Genomic DNA, 13,562 nt, shown 5'->3' with positions numbered 1-13,562 from the left:
CATCGCTTGAATTCTAAACCAAGCTGAATGCAAGATGTGAATAGGATATTGCACTCAAAACAACTCAAGATGCAAATCTTTAGTATTGATGAATATTTGCTAATATTCTATTTATATATTCTACTTATATATTTTGCTCTTTGTATTAAGATCATGTATATGTGTATATATATTTATATAAAAATTCTCCAATTATATTAAATCTGGTTACCAAATAAAAATGCATTCTTGTAATTCCAGAGAGTAAGGAAGTGCTCTCTGAATAAGCATGTGTCAAGGGGACACAGGAGCCATCAAATAGTGGACAAATTTGAGCAATAAAATAAATAACCTACTATTAGAACAAAAGACATAAAAAATCACAAGTCCATAGTGATATAAACAAATGATTGAATAAATTAATAAATGAGATGGAACAGAACTCTCCTCTACAAAAGAATTCCAAATAATTCATACAGACACTCTATTCTCAAGGAGACAGAGCACGACTGTCTAAGTGGGTGGTATAGATCGACTTCCTTTCAAAATTTACAGCATGGAAAGGGGGGAGAGTGACTGCAGTGGAAAAATTCAACAGGTACCACTTCAGCCAGGTGACCAAGGTCAACATCGACAGCCATAAGTCCTACTGACCATAGGTACCCTTGTGATAGGACGGAAAGGTCCCTTACCTCTGTGGCACTCACCCCTAAACCATAGCCCAGCTTAACCATGAGAAAAGTACCAACAATCTCAAGTTGAGAAAATTCTACATACTTCCTGACCACCTCAAAACTGTCAAGCTCATCAAAAACAAGACAGTTTTGAGCACAGTATAGAGGAGCCTAAGGAGGCCTGTCATCTAAATGGAATGGAGTGTTCTGGAATGAAGAGAGGGTAGTAAGTAAAACTTGGGGAGTAAGTAAAGTAGCATTATGGTCCATAATAACAAGTCAATGTTGGTTTCTGATTGTGACAAATGGACATAATAATTTGTCAACAGTAAGGAAAACCAGGTGAGTGTATTCAAGAACTCTAATATTTTTGCAAACTTTCTTAAATCAAAACTATTTCTGGGGCGCTGGGGTTGTAGCTCAGTAGTAGAGTGCTCACCTAGCATGTGCAAGGCTCTGAGTTCAATCCTGAGCACCACATAAAAATAAATAAAAACATTGTGTCCATCTACAACTAAAAAAAAATAGTTTTAAAAAATATTTATTTTTTAGTTGTAGTTGGACACAATACCTTTATTCAATTTATTTATTTTTATGTAGTGATGAGGATCAAACCCAGGGCCTCAAGCATGCCAGGCAAGTGCTCTACCACTGAGTTACAACCCTTGCCCCAAATCAAAAACTATTTTGGCAACTGAAAAGCATGGTGCCAAAAACAAAAATAAATTGACTTGTGCCCATTTACTGGTTGTGCAAACAGGCATGGTCATGAATACAAATGGGTAACTGAGAATGAAACATGGGGTGGATTGTTGTCCTTTATGAAAGGGGCTCCATACACCTTTCTTTTTTTTTTCAGCATGGCTCTCAGTTTGTAAACCCATTTAGCTAATTGGGCACACCCTAGGTGGCCTTTCCGATTTCTTTCCCACACCTCACCTGTCCATGTGTCACTGACACCTTTCCTGCTGAACAATGAGGCCCGTCCACTCACCTCCAGGTTTGGACACTGACATTTATGGGGATGGAGGATGGAAGACTCTAACTAGCAGTCATCTAAACCCTTCTAAACAAGTAATTTGTCAACTACTATGTCCTCTCATTCTGCTTCCCCAAATTAGGAGAGGGTTTTACAAATGGGTGGATGGAAAGAAGAACAAATGGGAAAAAATAAATGAGTAAATAAAGAAATGTGCATATAAACATGGAGCATGAATGAGCACTTCTCTCAAGCTATCCATCTGCTTATGGTATCGAAGACCAGCATCTGGGCCCTTGTATGGAAGTATTATCTTAGATGACTTGTTAAAGAACTCCTGCTGAAAAACCTAGCCAAAGAAATTGTACTTAGGGAAGAGAACATAAGGAACAGGGACATATGTACTCCTCTGGATGTTATGATGCCATATCCAAGTGAATGTTAAAACCAATGGCCCTTCAGGATCTTCACAGAACTGTCACCCTAAACTGTGTCTTAATGCTAGACTTCAGCTTTAATCAAGATTTGTTGTGTGACAAAGTTAGTTCTGCACGTGCTGTAAAATTATGGTTGAGAAAATTGTCCACTTTGTTATTCAAAGACAGCTATGAACATTTTTGTTATGTAACTTTTATCCTCTTTCCTGTTTTATCTTGGCTGGTAAGAAGCTCAGTGTCAAACAAGATGATCAATCATAGTGAATAGATTGGCCTACAGCAATACACAACTTTCAGTCCCAATAAACAAATATATTTACTCTTACTTAGGCCTATACCTTTAACTACATCATGTAAAACCTTAGTTTTGCCTGTCTCAGATAAGAAAAATAAATGAATAAAAATATAGTGTTTATGTAATGCCAGCATGTTTATTTCTTTTCTTTTATTTTTTAATGTTTATTTTTTAGTTTTCGGCGGACACAACATCTTTGTATGTGGTGTTGAGGATCGAACCCGGGCCGCACGCATGCCAGGTGAGCGCGCTACCACTTGAGCCACATCACCAGCCCCCAGCATGTTTATTTCTAATGCAGACTAAGATGAATGAAAAACAAAACAAGACTTATCTTCAAAGCACTTGTGTAGGCTCTGGGAATCAAATTCATTTGACTGATTGGTCTTGCACACCCAGCCATGAACACGTGCATCCACCATGGTGCCCATACTATCCAGTGAGGCACACTCACTGTGAGCCCACTCACCCGCACTGCACCCTCATCCTCACTCAACATTCTCTGGCTCAGACCTTAATCCAAGACCCAGCATGTAGGTAGATGAGCAGATGATTTACCTACATGCAGTCAAGATCTAACTGGTTCTGTTTAGTTTCAATCCTGACTCTCTCTCTCTACCTGTGATTATTGCCATCTTCAGTGAGTATGGAAAGTATCACAAGGAAGACCCTGGCTTTCCCCTGCTTCTCCTGCTGTACCGCATCCACATTTTAAAACCATCTTGAGCCTGGTGTGGTAGTGCATGCCAGTAATCCCAGCAGCTTGGGAGGCTAAGGCAGGAGGATGGCGGATTCAAAGCCAGCCTCAGCAAAAGCAAGACACTAAGTAATTCAGTGAGACCCTGTCTCTAAATAAAATTCAAAATAGGGCTGGGGATGTGGCTCAGTGGTCGAGTGCCCCTGATTTCAATTACCAGTACCCGCCAAAAACATGTAGATGTGGGAAGAAAGACCTGATGATAACTTTTTTTTTTTTTTTTAAGGGATGGTAGCACTAGGATTTATTAGGATGTGCCTTAATACAGGCGCTGGGGCTTGCCCATGGTGCACTTGATGTATAAAGCCCGGACATTCTGCCAATTCTTCTTGAGCAATGACACCAGGAAGTTGACAGCCAGGTGGATGTTATACACAAGCTCATCATCTGTCATCTTCACATGACCAACAGCAACAGCCAGATATAGCACCTTCTTCATCTGAAACTTGATTGTGGATTTCACCTCATCAACTTTGGCCACCATGTTTTCATTGTGTGTCAGCAGGGAAGGGAATTTGCCAGCCTTATATAAGCCTGGACCCAGGATTCGTGGAATCTGCTTTATCAAGGACTCTGAGGCCAAAAAGGCATCATACTTCTTGGCTAGCTTCTTGACCAACTTCTTATTCTTGTTGAGCTTCTTCAATGCCTCGATGTCCATGTGGGGGATATCCACAGCCTTGGCCTCGTCACAGTGTTGCTGGTCCCCCAGGACGCACACAGAGAACTTAGGGCGGGGAGTGGACTTAAGCCTGACGGTGCCCGAGAAGCGCTTGTCCTTCTGGGGATCATAGTTCTTCAAGCTGATCTGCAGCTCCACCGTTTCCAGAAACTTGCGGCGCTTGCGCTGGTTCCCGTGCAGGACTTCCCGCACCGCCTCGTACAGGGTGTCGCGAGAGACTTTGCTGCTCATGGTTCCTCGCGCCGCAGTACCAGAAAGAGCACCTGATGATAACTTGAAAGGCAAATAACAGAGACAGGTGGCTGAGAGAGCCTGGTGTGGAGCATCCTGGATTTAAGGGGAAGAATGAAGCCGGCGTGTCTCGCCCTAAGGCAAGGACTTCAATAAGTCTCATCCTGGCTTCCTGCCTCTCTGGCTCTCCCAGGACAGCTCCAGACCCCTGAGTATTTGCCTAGAGCAGGCTTTCTCCAGCATTTGCTGGATCTTCCTTTCTTTTAGGGGCTGTCCTGTGCAGTGTAGGATATTGGTCAGGATCTCTGGCCAAAGCCCACTAGATGCCAACCACGCCTGCCCCAGCTGTGACAGCCAAAGATGTCTGTAGACCTTGAGAAATCCACCAGGTTGAGAACCACCAGTCCAGGGCATGGGGGAACACCACAGAGCATGGGAGTCCATAAGCAGAGGCTGTCAAGGGTCCATGGAGGTTGCTAGATCACTATTGCAGGGCACATGGTTTGGCCCAGAGAAGCATACCGACTGTAAGGGGATTTCAAGGAGCCAGGTCAGTGACCGATTCCCAGCCCTTCAGCCTGAGTGCCATCTTCCCAGAATAACTTTCCAGCCCCCCACCCTGAGAAATGGGTTGGAAATCAATGGAGTGGACCTTTTCCATTTTCTGGGTGTTTTGTTGTTTGGGCCCTCATGATTTGGCACTGGTTGACAAACAGGCCCAGCTGGGGTGAAATTTACTCTTTTCCTCAGCTGAAGGGGGCTAGCTTTGTGATGAGTGTTAGAAATAAACAAGATGGCCCCAGGAGTGATCTTCACCCTGCCGCCAAGCACTTGACACATGTACTTCCTTGGCTCACTTGTCTGCTGGCTGCAGATGAATGATATCTATGAGAACAGATGTCTTGGGGGCTATCAGGAACACACCTCTTGGATGTCTCCAAAGGAGAGTTATTGACAAGCTCTGTAATCTAATTTCTCATGAGTTCCGAATACCAGCTCTTCCCAGACCCCACTGACCTTTGTAAGTGAAGCAGGAAATTCATGTCCCCAGGAAGTAAAACAAGAACTATTTGCCCCTGGCCCCACTCCATGAGGTCATGCCTTGGGTCCTCTGGAGTTGAGGCCAACCTGACTCCTTATGGACAGCCGTGACTGACCAACAGTCAGAGGGTTCCTGCTGGGGAATGGCTGGTCACCAGGGCTCATCTGTTGAACCAAGCCCTTAGGCAACCCTGGAATCCCCTCACACAGGCAGAATCTACACTTCCAGGCCTGGTCCTCACCTCTTCTACTCCCAGAGAGACACCTCAAGATATTTGTATGAAATACAAATTTGAAAAGTCACACCTGAGAAGTAAACCTTCCTGCTTCCAAGGGAACCCTGAGGAGGCCTCCCTGTCACCTCATCCCCCATGTATAGCCTTCAGCCCAGAAGCAGCCACCACCATTCCTGAGGGTTGGTTAGACACAATCCTGCAACCTTAGGCCTCACAGAGTATCTGAACCACAGTCTGCATTTGAACAAGATCCCCAGTGACTGGGTGCCCAGTGAGACCTGAGGGTATGTCCCTAGAAGCCCAGAATAGTGTCCCCAAGACACTGGACCATGAAGAATATGCCTTCTGGATTTACCACCCTCACCTCCTGTAACCTGACAAGTCTGTCTGTCCTGGTCATAAATGGTCACTGGAGAAGATATCTCTACCGCCGTGTCAGCTTGTACCAACAGCCTCATAGTCCCACCGGCCAGGTAGGCCTCCCTGTGGCCCACCCTCCATCTCTCCTACAAATAATTTCTGCTAAATTATGCTTGCTTCATCCTCAGTGCCTCACTACTTCAAAAACACTTCATCTGCTTAATGACAGTGAGTTCACTGGCTGTTTTATGGCTCATTTCTGGTCATATTCAGAGAGGAGCCCTGAGCCGCTTTGCTGTAGGATGGCAGGAGGCTGGTCCTAGGCACACAACCAGGCACAGAGCTGTCAGAGAATCAAAGTCGATTTGTAGAAAAGGTGAGGGACAGGATGCCAGGACCTTGCATCTCCACATCTGGTCCTATACCTGCTTTCAGAGAAGACACTTTGGAATCTAGAACAGTGGTTCAAGTGCATTTGAGATTACAATATGAAGATTCTGTGTCATATGGAGGAGCCAACAGCTCAAGGAGAAATGGAGGGTGGACGGAAAGTAAGCTGGCAGGAGAAAGCTCTGGAATCTTTTCCTGGACATGCCCCCTTTTCCCCTCCCTCCAGGGAGTGAGCAGACACAGGATGCTCCAGGGTTCTCCAGTTTGTTGCAGGCAAATCCCTCTGAGGACATGTGGCTAAGTTCTCCTGTGGGCTCTGGGCTCCATGCCTGGGAGTTTTCTCTAGACCTTACCAATTCTGAGCAGGGCTTAATAATTCCCATTGGCAAAATGGGAAGAAATAACTCTGCTCTTTATAATAACATGAATATCTTTGGGGAAACCCTACCTAAAAGAGCTGACAAGATCAGTGAGGGGAAACATGAATGGGTTCCTCCCACAGCCCAGGTGGGCTGCTTAAGGTTCCATCTCAAGCAGAGTCTTCACCTTCACAAAGTCACATTCTCCAGAGTTCCTCCCTCCTGCATCTACCTGTGGGGGCCTTGCTATAGTTTTAGGGACCAGCTCATCTTCAGACTCATCCAGATAACTCTCCCAGGCTCTTCCATAAGAATGACACTTTGCCTTCCTGGGAACTTCATTCGTGACTCTGGTGTAGCCCTTTCCAGGGTTCTGGCCTCTGTTTGCATTCTTTGTCCCAGTTATTATTACTCCTGAGCTCATTCCTTACAAGTGTGATGCCTCAGCAGGTGACTTAATCTCTCTGAGACTTGAGTTATTTGACCAGAAAATGGGTTTAACAGTAATAATGCCTGTCCCTTAGATGTGGTAGAGAAATAAATGAGATGATGTCTGCCAAGTACTTTGTGTACTGGCATAAACGTGAGCTCAGCCAATCACGAGGACCATCCCGCCATGTTGCTACTAATGTTAGTGACTGTAATGGTGATAAACCATGATGGCCACCAGTCTGAGCTCCAGGAGGGACAGAAACATTTTTAAATCACTTTGACCCTTGCAGTGTCTAATGAGATGCCTTTCTTATAGTAAGTGACAACATCATACTATGAAGATTAAATGAGATAATAAGGTAAATGAAAGCAGCTAGCACAATGCTCCCCCCACTGTGCTATTTAGCTCTCACCAAGGAGCTATAAAATTTACTCTTTTTTCTCAAAAAAATCATCCGTCAATCTATCTGCCTTCCTCTCTGCCTGCCTGCCTATCTCCATTGAACTGTAGTTCAACAACCTAAATCAAGGATACTAGTTTAAAAATGCTTAAAGTTTAGGGGTTGGGGAATCCCAGGAACTAATGTGATTTCTAAAGAGGCATTAACTTTATAAACAGTGGGTTGATTGATTGAGTCAATCCCAGCTGTATAGCTATAGTTTTCTGATTTGAATCAAATCCTCCATAGCTAGGAGTTCATGTCACCTACAGAAACACTAAATGTAGCTGAGCATGGTGGCACATGCCCATTAATCCCAGTGGCTTGGGAGGCTGAGGCAGGAGGATCACCAGTTTAAAGCCAGCCTCAGCAAAAGCAAAGCGCTAAGCAACTCAGAGACCGTTTCTAAATAAAATTCAAAATAGGGCTGGGGATGTGGCTCAGCGGTTCCCTCCCCCTCGCAAAAAAAAAAAAAGAAAAAAGAAAAGAAACACTAAAGGTAGATTGATGAAGAGGCAGACATACTATAGGAATGTTTGGAGGATATGGTGGTGACATGAAAGAGCTTTGGGAGATTTGCTGTGGGGACAGAGCAACCCCAGGAGAGCCCAACCTGACACCAGGGAAGGGCTTGAAGGCATCAGGTTGTTTCAGGGGCCTTAGGAGCTTGGACCTGGGGGAGAAGCTGAATGTTTGAATCTCTTTCCCAATCGTGCCTCTCCAGCTGGAGATCCACAGTGCTTGGAGGTGGAAAGAAGCACTGGTTTGTGTTCTCCACTTTGGAGAAAGCTAAGTTTAAACCAAAGAGCAGATGCGTACCTAAGGCAGCGCACACACAGGCCCACTCACCCCCGGGCTCCAGAATCCGCCCCTGCTGCTCTCTCCTTGCAGACAAATATTCTGAGTGGTGGTGCTTGTGCCAATAAAAATAAACAATTCCATGACGGAGTCAGAGGAAAGCATGACTGGCAGGCAGGGGAGCAACAGAGAAAAGACAGCTGGGACTCTCCCCCTCTCCTGTCCCTTCTCCTCCCCAGAGGCCTGTCTGCCATCTTTTGCCACTGCGAACAACTAGTGCTGAGGTGTGCTGCTGTCAACACCTTCTGCTATCCACAGTGCTTCTTGGAGTCTAGACCTCCTAGGTTCTGGAGCTGCATGGTTGGCTAAGACCCTGGACAGGTCTCTGGGTCTCAGTTCCTACCTGTGCAATGGGCAATGGGGAAGGCCCAGGGGAAGGAAGCGATGGCTCTGGGGTAGACACCAAGTAGGCATTCAGTTGACTGCTGTTAGGCTGCTCTCATTGGGATAACAGCCACGACGTGGACTTGCCCTACGTTAACTGTGGCATGGGTTGGTTGGATGCTCACTGAGCCCATCTCAACTTCCTAGTATGAAGCTAAACTGCTTTTCTCAGCACCCTTGCTTCTAAGTGCACTCTATGGTTGTTGTCGCCACTGGGACGGGAGCAGCAATGATGTGAGTCCTTCCAGGTGAAGCACCTAAGAGTGGGTGTCTGTTCTCCATCCTTCCTATCACAAGAAAAATCCCACTGCTCCCCTGTGTAACTGCTAGACCTCTGTGCTCCCCAGCCCACATTGGGTTGTGATGAGGGTCAGACCTGAATTTTTCTTGACACCAGGATTTCAAAGTTACCTATCAATAGCAACTGGGGTTACTTAGCTGGCTGGTATAGGCACAACCCTCCCTTCTTGGAAGAATAAATACAGAGTCCTCAGTTACTACTCTTTATCCTTTTAGTGCAAAGAGTACTGAGATCTAAGTTGAGAGACTTAGCTCCTAGTTCAGGCTCTAGAACTTACCAGCTGTTAATTTTGAGGGAGTCTTATTTGGACCCTCAGTTCCTAATTTATAGGATAAGAGTGTTGAACTGGCCATGCATGAAGATGAGCCAGGGGGCTGGCTCCGTTCCACTGACTAATCCACATGGCAATGAAATGTAGGTGAGTGGTGTCTCTCAGGTTTGAAGAGTGCTGACCTTTTTGCTAGAGGGTCCTCAATAGGTCTTTGTGTGTGAAGAAGGCAAAAATGGCAGAAGTAAGGTAAACCCCCAAATTCCCAATGGTTGTTCAGTCAATATTTGCTGAGCAATTGCACATTGATGACTATAGCAACAAATGAAATGAATGAGGAATTTCTGATGATTTGTCTCTCCACTTCTATCCCACCCTTCTCTCAGGCCACCATGTTGTCTGACTCCTGGCTGCATCATTCATATCCCCGTCCTGCCTTACTGTCCTCCCCTGCAGTTGGGCAGTGCACAGCTGGTGCAGCAGTGGGAGGTGGCCTCAGCTCATCTGTGTCCTCAAAGAACATACTTTACATTCTCACACCTCTTTGTCTTTGTCTGTGTGGCTGCCATTGCCTAGAGCAACTTCCTTCTCTTCTCTACCTGCAGGACTCCAGTGTGCTTTTATGCCAGCTTGAAACATCTCTTTCCCTGGGAACCCTTCCCTAATCATCACTCTTTGCAGAAGATATAATTGTTCATTCCCCCTAGATAGCATCAGTCCCTTCCCTGTTTGGTGACTTATTTACATGCTTCTCTCCACCACTGGATTGTAAGTTCATCAAACACCATGATCTTGTCTTTGTTACTTTAAATTCCCAGCACCCTGTTATGGTTTAGATGTGGTGTCCCCCCAAGACTTACGTGTAAGACAGTACAGGAAGGTTCAAAGGAGAAATGACTGGGTTATCAGAGTCTTAACCCAATCAGTGATTTAATCCCCTAATAGGGATTCATGGAGCAGTAACTGAAGTGATAAGGTGTGGCTGGAGGAGGTGGGAATCGGGGTGTGGCTTTGGGGTATATATTTGTATCTGGTGAATGGAGTCTCCTCTCTGCTTCCTGATCACCATGTGAGCTGCTTCCCTCTGCCACACTCTTCTGCCATGATGTTCTGCCTCACCCTGAGCCACGAGGAATGGAGCCAGCCTTCTATGGACAGAGATCTCTGAAACCATGAGCCCTCAAATAAACTTTTCCTTCTCTATAATTGTTCTAGTTGGGTCCTTTTAGTCACAGCAGCAAAATAGCTGACTAAAACACACCCAACAGTGCCAGGCTCATGGAAAATTTTCAGTGAATACTACTGAATTGAACAAACCATGTTTTTTTTTTTTTTTTCTTGCTGCCCTGGGTCAAATACAGAGATACCAGAATGTGTTTTTGAAAAAAAACCCCAAAACCTCAAAATGTGAAGATCTTAAACTACTCAGAACCACTCCCCACACACATCCCCACACACAACTATCATTGATTATTAAGTTATGAAAAGGTGGCTGCTGATACTTGAACTTTGAGATGACAGCAGGACTGTGCTGTTTTTCTTAAGCAAATAAAGGAATGTGACAAGTTTTGTGTTCCCAGCCCCCTAAAAGAGGCCTCATGGTGAAATTAAGCCAGGTGATAAAAATTCCTGGGGCATAAAGTCATGAGCACCCATTCAAGAGGGCCACATTGGTATGAGGTCTTTATAGACCTCATTAATATTAATACTTAACAGTCTCTCAATGATGCCACCTCTCTCCAGGTTGTCATGGTTCCTCTGAATTAGTTTCATGGAATTGCTCATCCCCAGACAATGAATGTGAGGGCCAGTCATAGAACATGGACTGTGTGAGTGGACAGGAAAGGACAGTTGATTTGAGTATCCATCAGGTCAGGTGTTGATGATGAGGCCAATGGCAGGATGAGCAGACTCCTGGGAGGAAGAAAGGTGAGAATAAGTAGGATGGTGAGAATAAGTAGGATGTTCCCAGGACATTGTAAGGAATGTTTGACACTAAGGGTATGCAAATGTTTTGAGCAACAGGATTGTGTCTAAACATTCTGTCTCAAGGTCCCCTCTGTGTGGAGCAATCTTAGGTCATGACATTCGTTACTCACAGGTGGTCATTGCCAATATTCCCTCAGCACTTGTCCACCTGACCCAGTTTTTGATGGTAACTTTTCAGGAAAGCCTTCCATTCAAGTACCACATCACCTGGTCATTTGTCCAGCCGGCCTGCTGCCCTGCTGGGTGTATGCTGAGCAGGGCGGGGAACATCCTGGATTGCAGAGACTGAATCCAGAGCTCAGCACTGCAGCCTGTGTCCACACTTGCTCTTCATGTCCTGGTTCTCTACTGAAAGGGGTTGTGGGAACATAAAGACAGCCAGGCTATTGACACTGACCTGCTGAAGGCAACAGAAGACCCACAGGCCAACATTTGCCTAACTTCTCACTTTATTCTCAAAATCCAAAGGATCAAGACTTGTGATAACTGGCTTCTGAACTAAATTGTTTTATGGCTTACAGGGAAAGAACAAGATCAGCGTACTCCACGGACTAGTTAACAGGCCACTGAAAGATAGGGAGACGATATTTTGAACAGCAAAAATCAAGGAGGGGATTGATCCAGAAAAAAAGTTAAGAACTCAAGAGGGAACTGGGGATGTAGCTCAGTGGTGAAGCACTGGCCTAGCATGTTCCATCCAGCACCACACACACACACACACACACACACACACAAAGTCAAGAGGAAGAAATAGCAAGTGGAAAACAGGTTAACGGCTAGCAAATGTTTGTCAAAATCTACTAATTGTAATCAAAGAAATGCAGATTTTAAAAATGAGAGAATTCCAAAGGGGTATGGAGAAAAAAGGAACACTTCTCCACTGTGGGTGGGATTGTAAATCAGCCCAACCACTATGGAAATCAGTATGGAGGTTCCTCAAAAGACTAGGCATGGAACTGTGTATGGCCCACTTCTGGGTATTTATCCTAAAAAATTCAGCTCATTATACTACAGTGATATGTGCATAGCCATGATGTTAGCAGCACCATTCACAATAGCCAAATTATGGGGCCAGCCTGGGTGCCCATCAACATACACAATGAAGTTTTATTCAGCCATAAAGAAAAATAAAATGATGGCAATTGCAGGAAAATAGATGGGCCTTGAGACCATTACATTAAGCAAAATAAGCCAAAGTCAGAAGGTCAAGGGCCATATGTCTTGTCTCCTATGTGGAAGCTTAGGGAGGAAAAAGGAAAAGAAAGGTGTGTGTGAAAGGGTGGGGATCTCATGAAAATCAAACGGAGGTCAGTTGAGGAAAGGGACCAAGGGGTAAGGGAAGGGGAGGGAGGGGGATGTGCTGGGGAGTGATAATGTTCAAACTATGTTGCCACATTGTGTGCATGTGTGAATATATAACAACAAATCCCATCAATATGAACAACTATAAAGCACTAATAAAAATGTGGAAAGTGAAAAGAAAATTTAAATGACAGGTTGCTTTAGACCTATCTTTTTAGAGAGTATTTAGTGTTTGTAAGGATGAAGGGAAGTAGGAACACGCATGCTTAATGGGTGCAGGCTGCTTGAGTAATAATTTAAGTACAGTAGACTCACCACAACCAGCGGTCTCACACCTGTGTTCCCACCCCAGAAGAGTTCTTGCATAGGTCCGTCTGGAGATGTGGATGAAGATGTCCATCGCAGTGTTGTTTGTGATAGTTTGCTGCCTAGATGTCACTGCTGTGGGAACAAACAAGTGGCACTTGGTGCATGTGAAACAGACTGAAATTAAGGGCCCCTCTGAAATCCAGGACAACTTCCTCCTGCTGAGATAGAGGCTTTAACCATGACGCCCTCTTCCCACCCTGCCCTGACAGATGCCAAGGGAGCTGAGTGGAGATCACCTCCTGCTGGCCTGTCTAGCTCAGGCTAAAGAAATCTGCATGTGTGTATTTTCTGCCTTTTGTCCCATTTTTCCTTCTCTTCTCTTTTTAAAGCTTTCCTCACCTCAAAGCCAGGAAGATGGAAATTTAGAAACAAAAAATTTCCTCTATCTTCCTTCAAAGCTGGCTTTGAACAAAACCTACTGTCCTGCCAATTTGACTCCCAGTAGTTGTGGAGCAATGAGCAGTGTCACCTAGCTTATTCCCCCAAGCAGGAATCCGGGTATCCCACTTGTCCTGCAGTAGTGCACGTGGTTCTTAACAGCACCCCCTTGCCTTAAACACAAGCTCTATATGTGCTGCTTATTAATGTAAAGTAAGTAACCCCAGCCCTCCACACCAGTCAGGACCTCTAGTTATCCAAGCAAATATATCCATCACATTAGAATGGGTTCTATCGGGGAGGTAAAAATAGAGAAATGGAAGTCAGATCAAGGATGAAGATGAGAACACACACACACACACACACATAACAGTACAATAGAATTGTCTTGCAGTGACTTTTGACAGTAGAATGCATTGAA

At 44.9% G+C, this 13,562-nt stretch overlaps 2 protein-coding genes across 3 annotated transcripts in view; one reads left to right on the top strand and one right to left on the bottom strand.

Annotated features, from left to right (window-relative positions):
- Nucleotides 1–13,562, top strand: part of LOC144252962 (flavin-containing monooxygenase 5-like) — a 62,917-nt gene that overhangs the window by 27,231 nt on the left and 22,124 nt on the right. The window contains exons 8-9 of one of the 2 annotated variants that reach the window (XM_077794968.1): nucleotides 2,540–2,605; nucleotides 3,348–3,399. The exons of the other annotated variant lie outside the window; for it this stretch is intronic. Coding sequence (XP_077651094.1) covers nucleotides 2,540–2,576 — 37 coding nt within the window. The 3' untranslated portion in view covers nucleotides 2,577–2,605; nucleotides 3,348–3,399. Of the gene's footprint in view, nucleotides 1–2,539; nucleotides 2,606–3,347; nucleotides 3,400–13,562 lie in introns of those variants that run through there. 2 annotated transcript variants of the gene reach the window in all.
- LOC144252963 (large ribosomal subunit protein uL1) lies at nucleotides 3,351–4,078 on the bottom strand. Its single transcript, XM_077794969.1, has one exon. It carries the CDS (start codon nucleotides 4,032–4,034, stop codon nucleotides 3,381–3,383), a length of 654 nt encoding a protein of 217 aa, XP_077651095.1. The 5' UTR covers nucleotides 4,035–4,078; the 3' UTR covers nucleotides 3,351–3,380.

Source organism: Urocitellus parryii, unplaced genomic scaffold (genome assembly GCF_045843805.1).
Source record: "Urocitellus parryii isolate mUroPar1 unplaced genomic scaffold, mUroPar1.hap1 Scaffold_71, whole genome shotgun sequence".
In the NCBI taxonomy this organism is placed as follows: Eukaryota; Metazoa; Chordata; class Mammalia; order Rodentia; family Sciuridae; genus Urocitellus; species Urocitellus parryii.
This window is presented reverse-complemented; position numbering and strand designations above follow the sequence as displayed.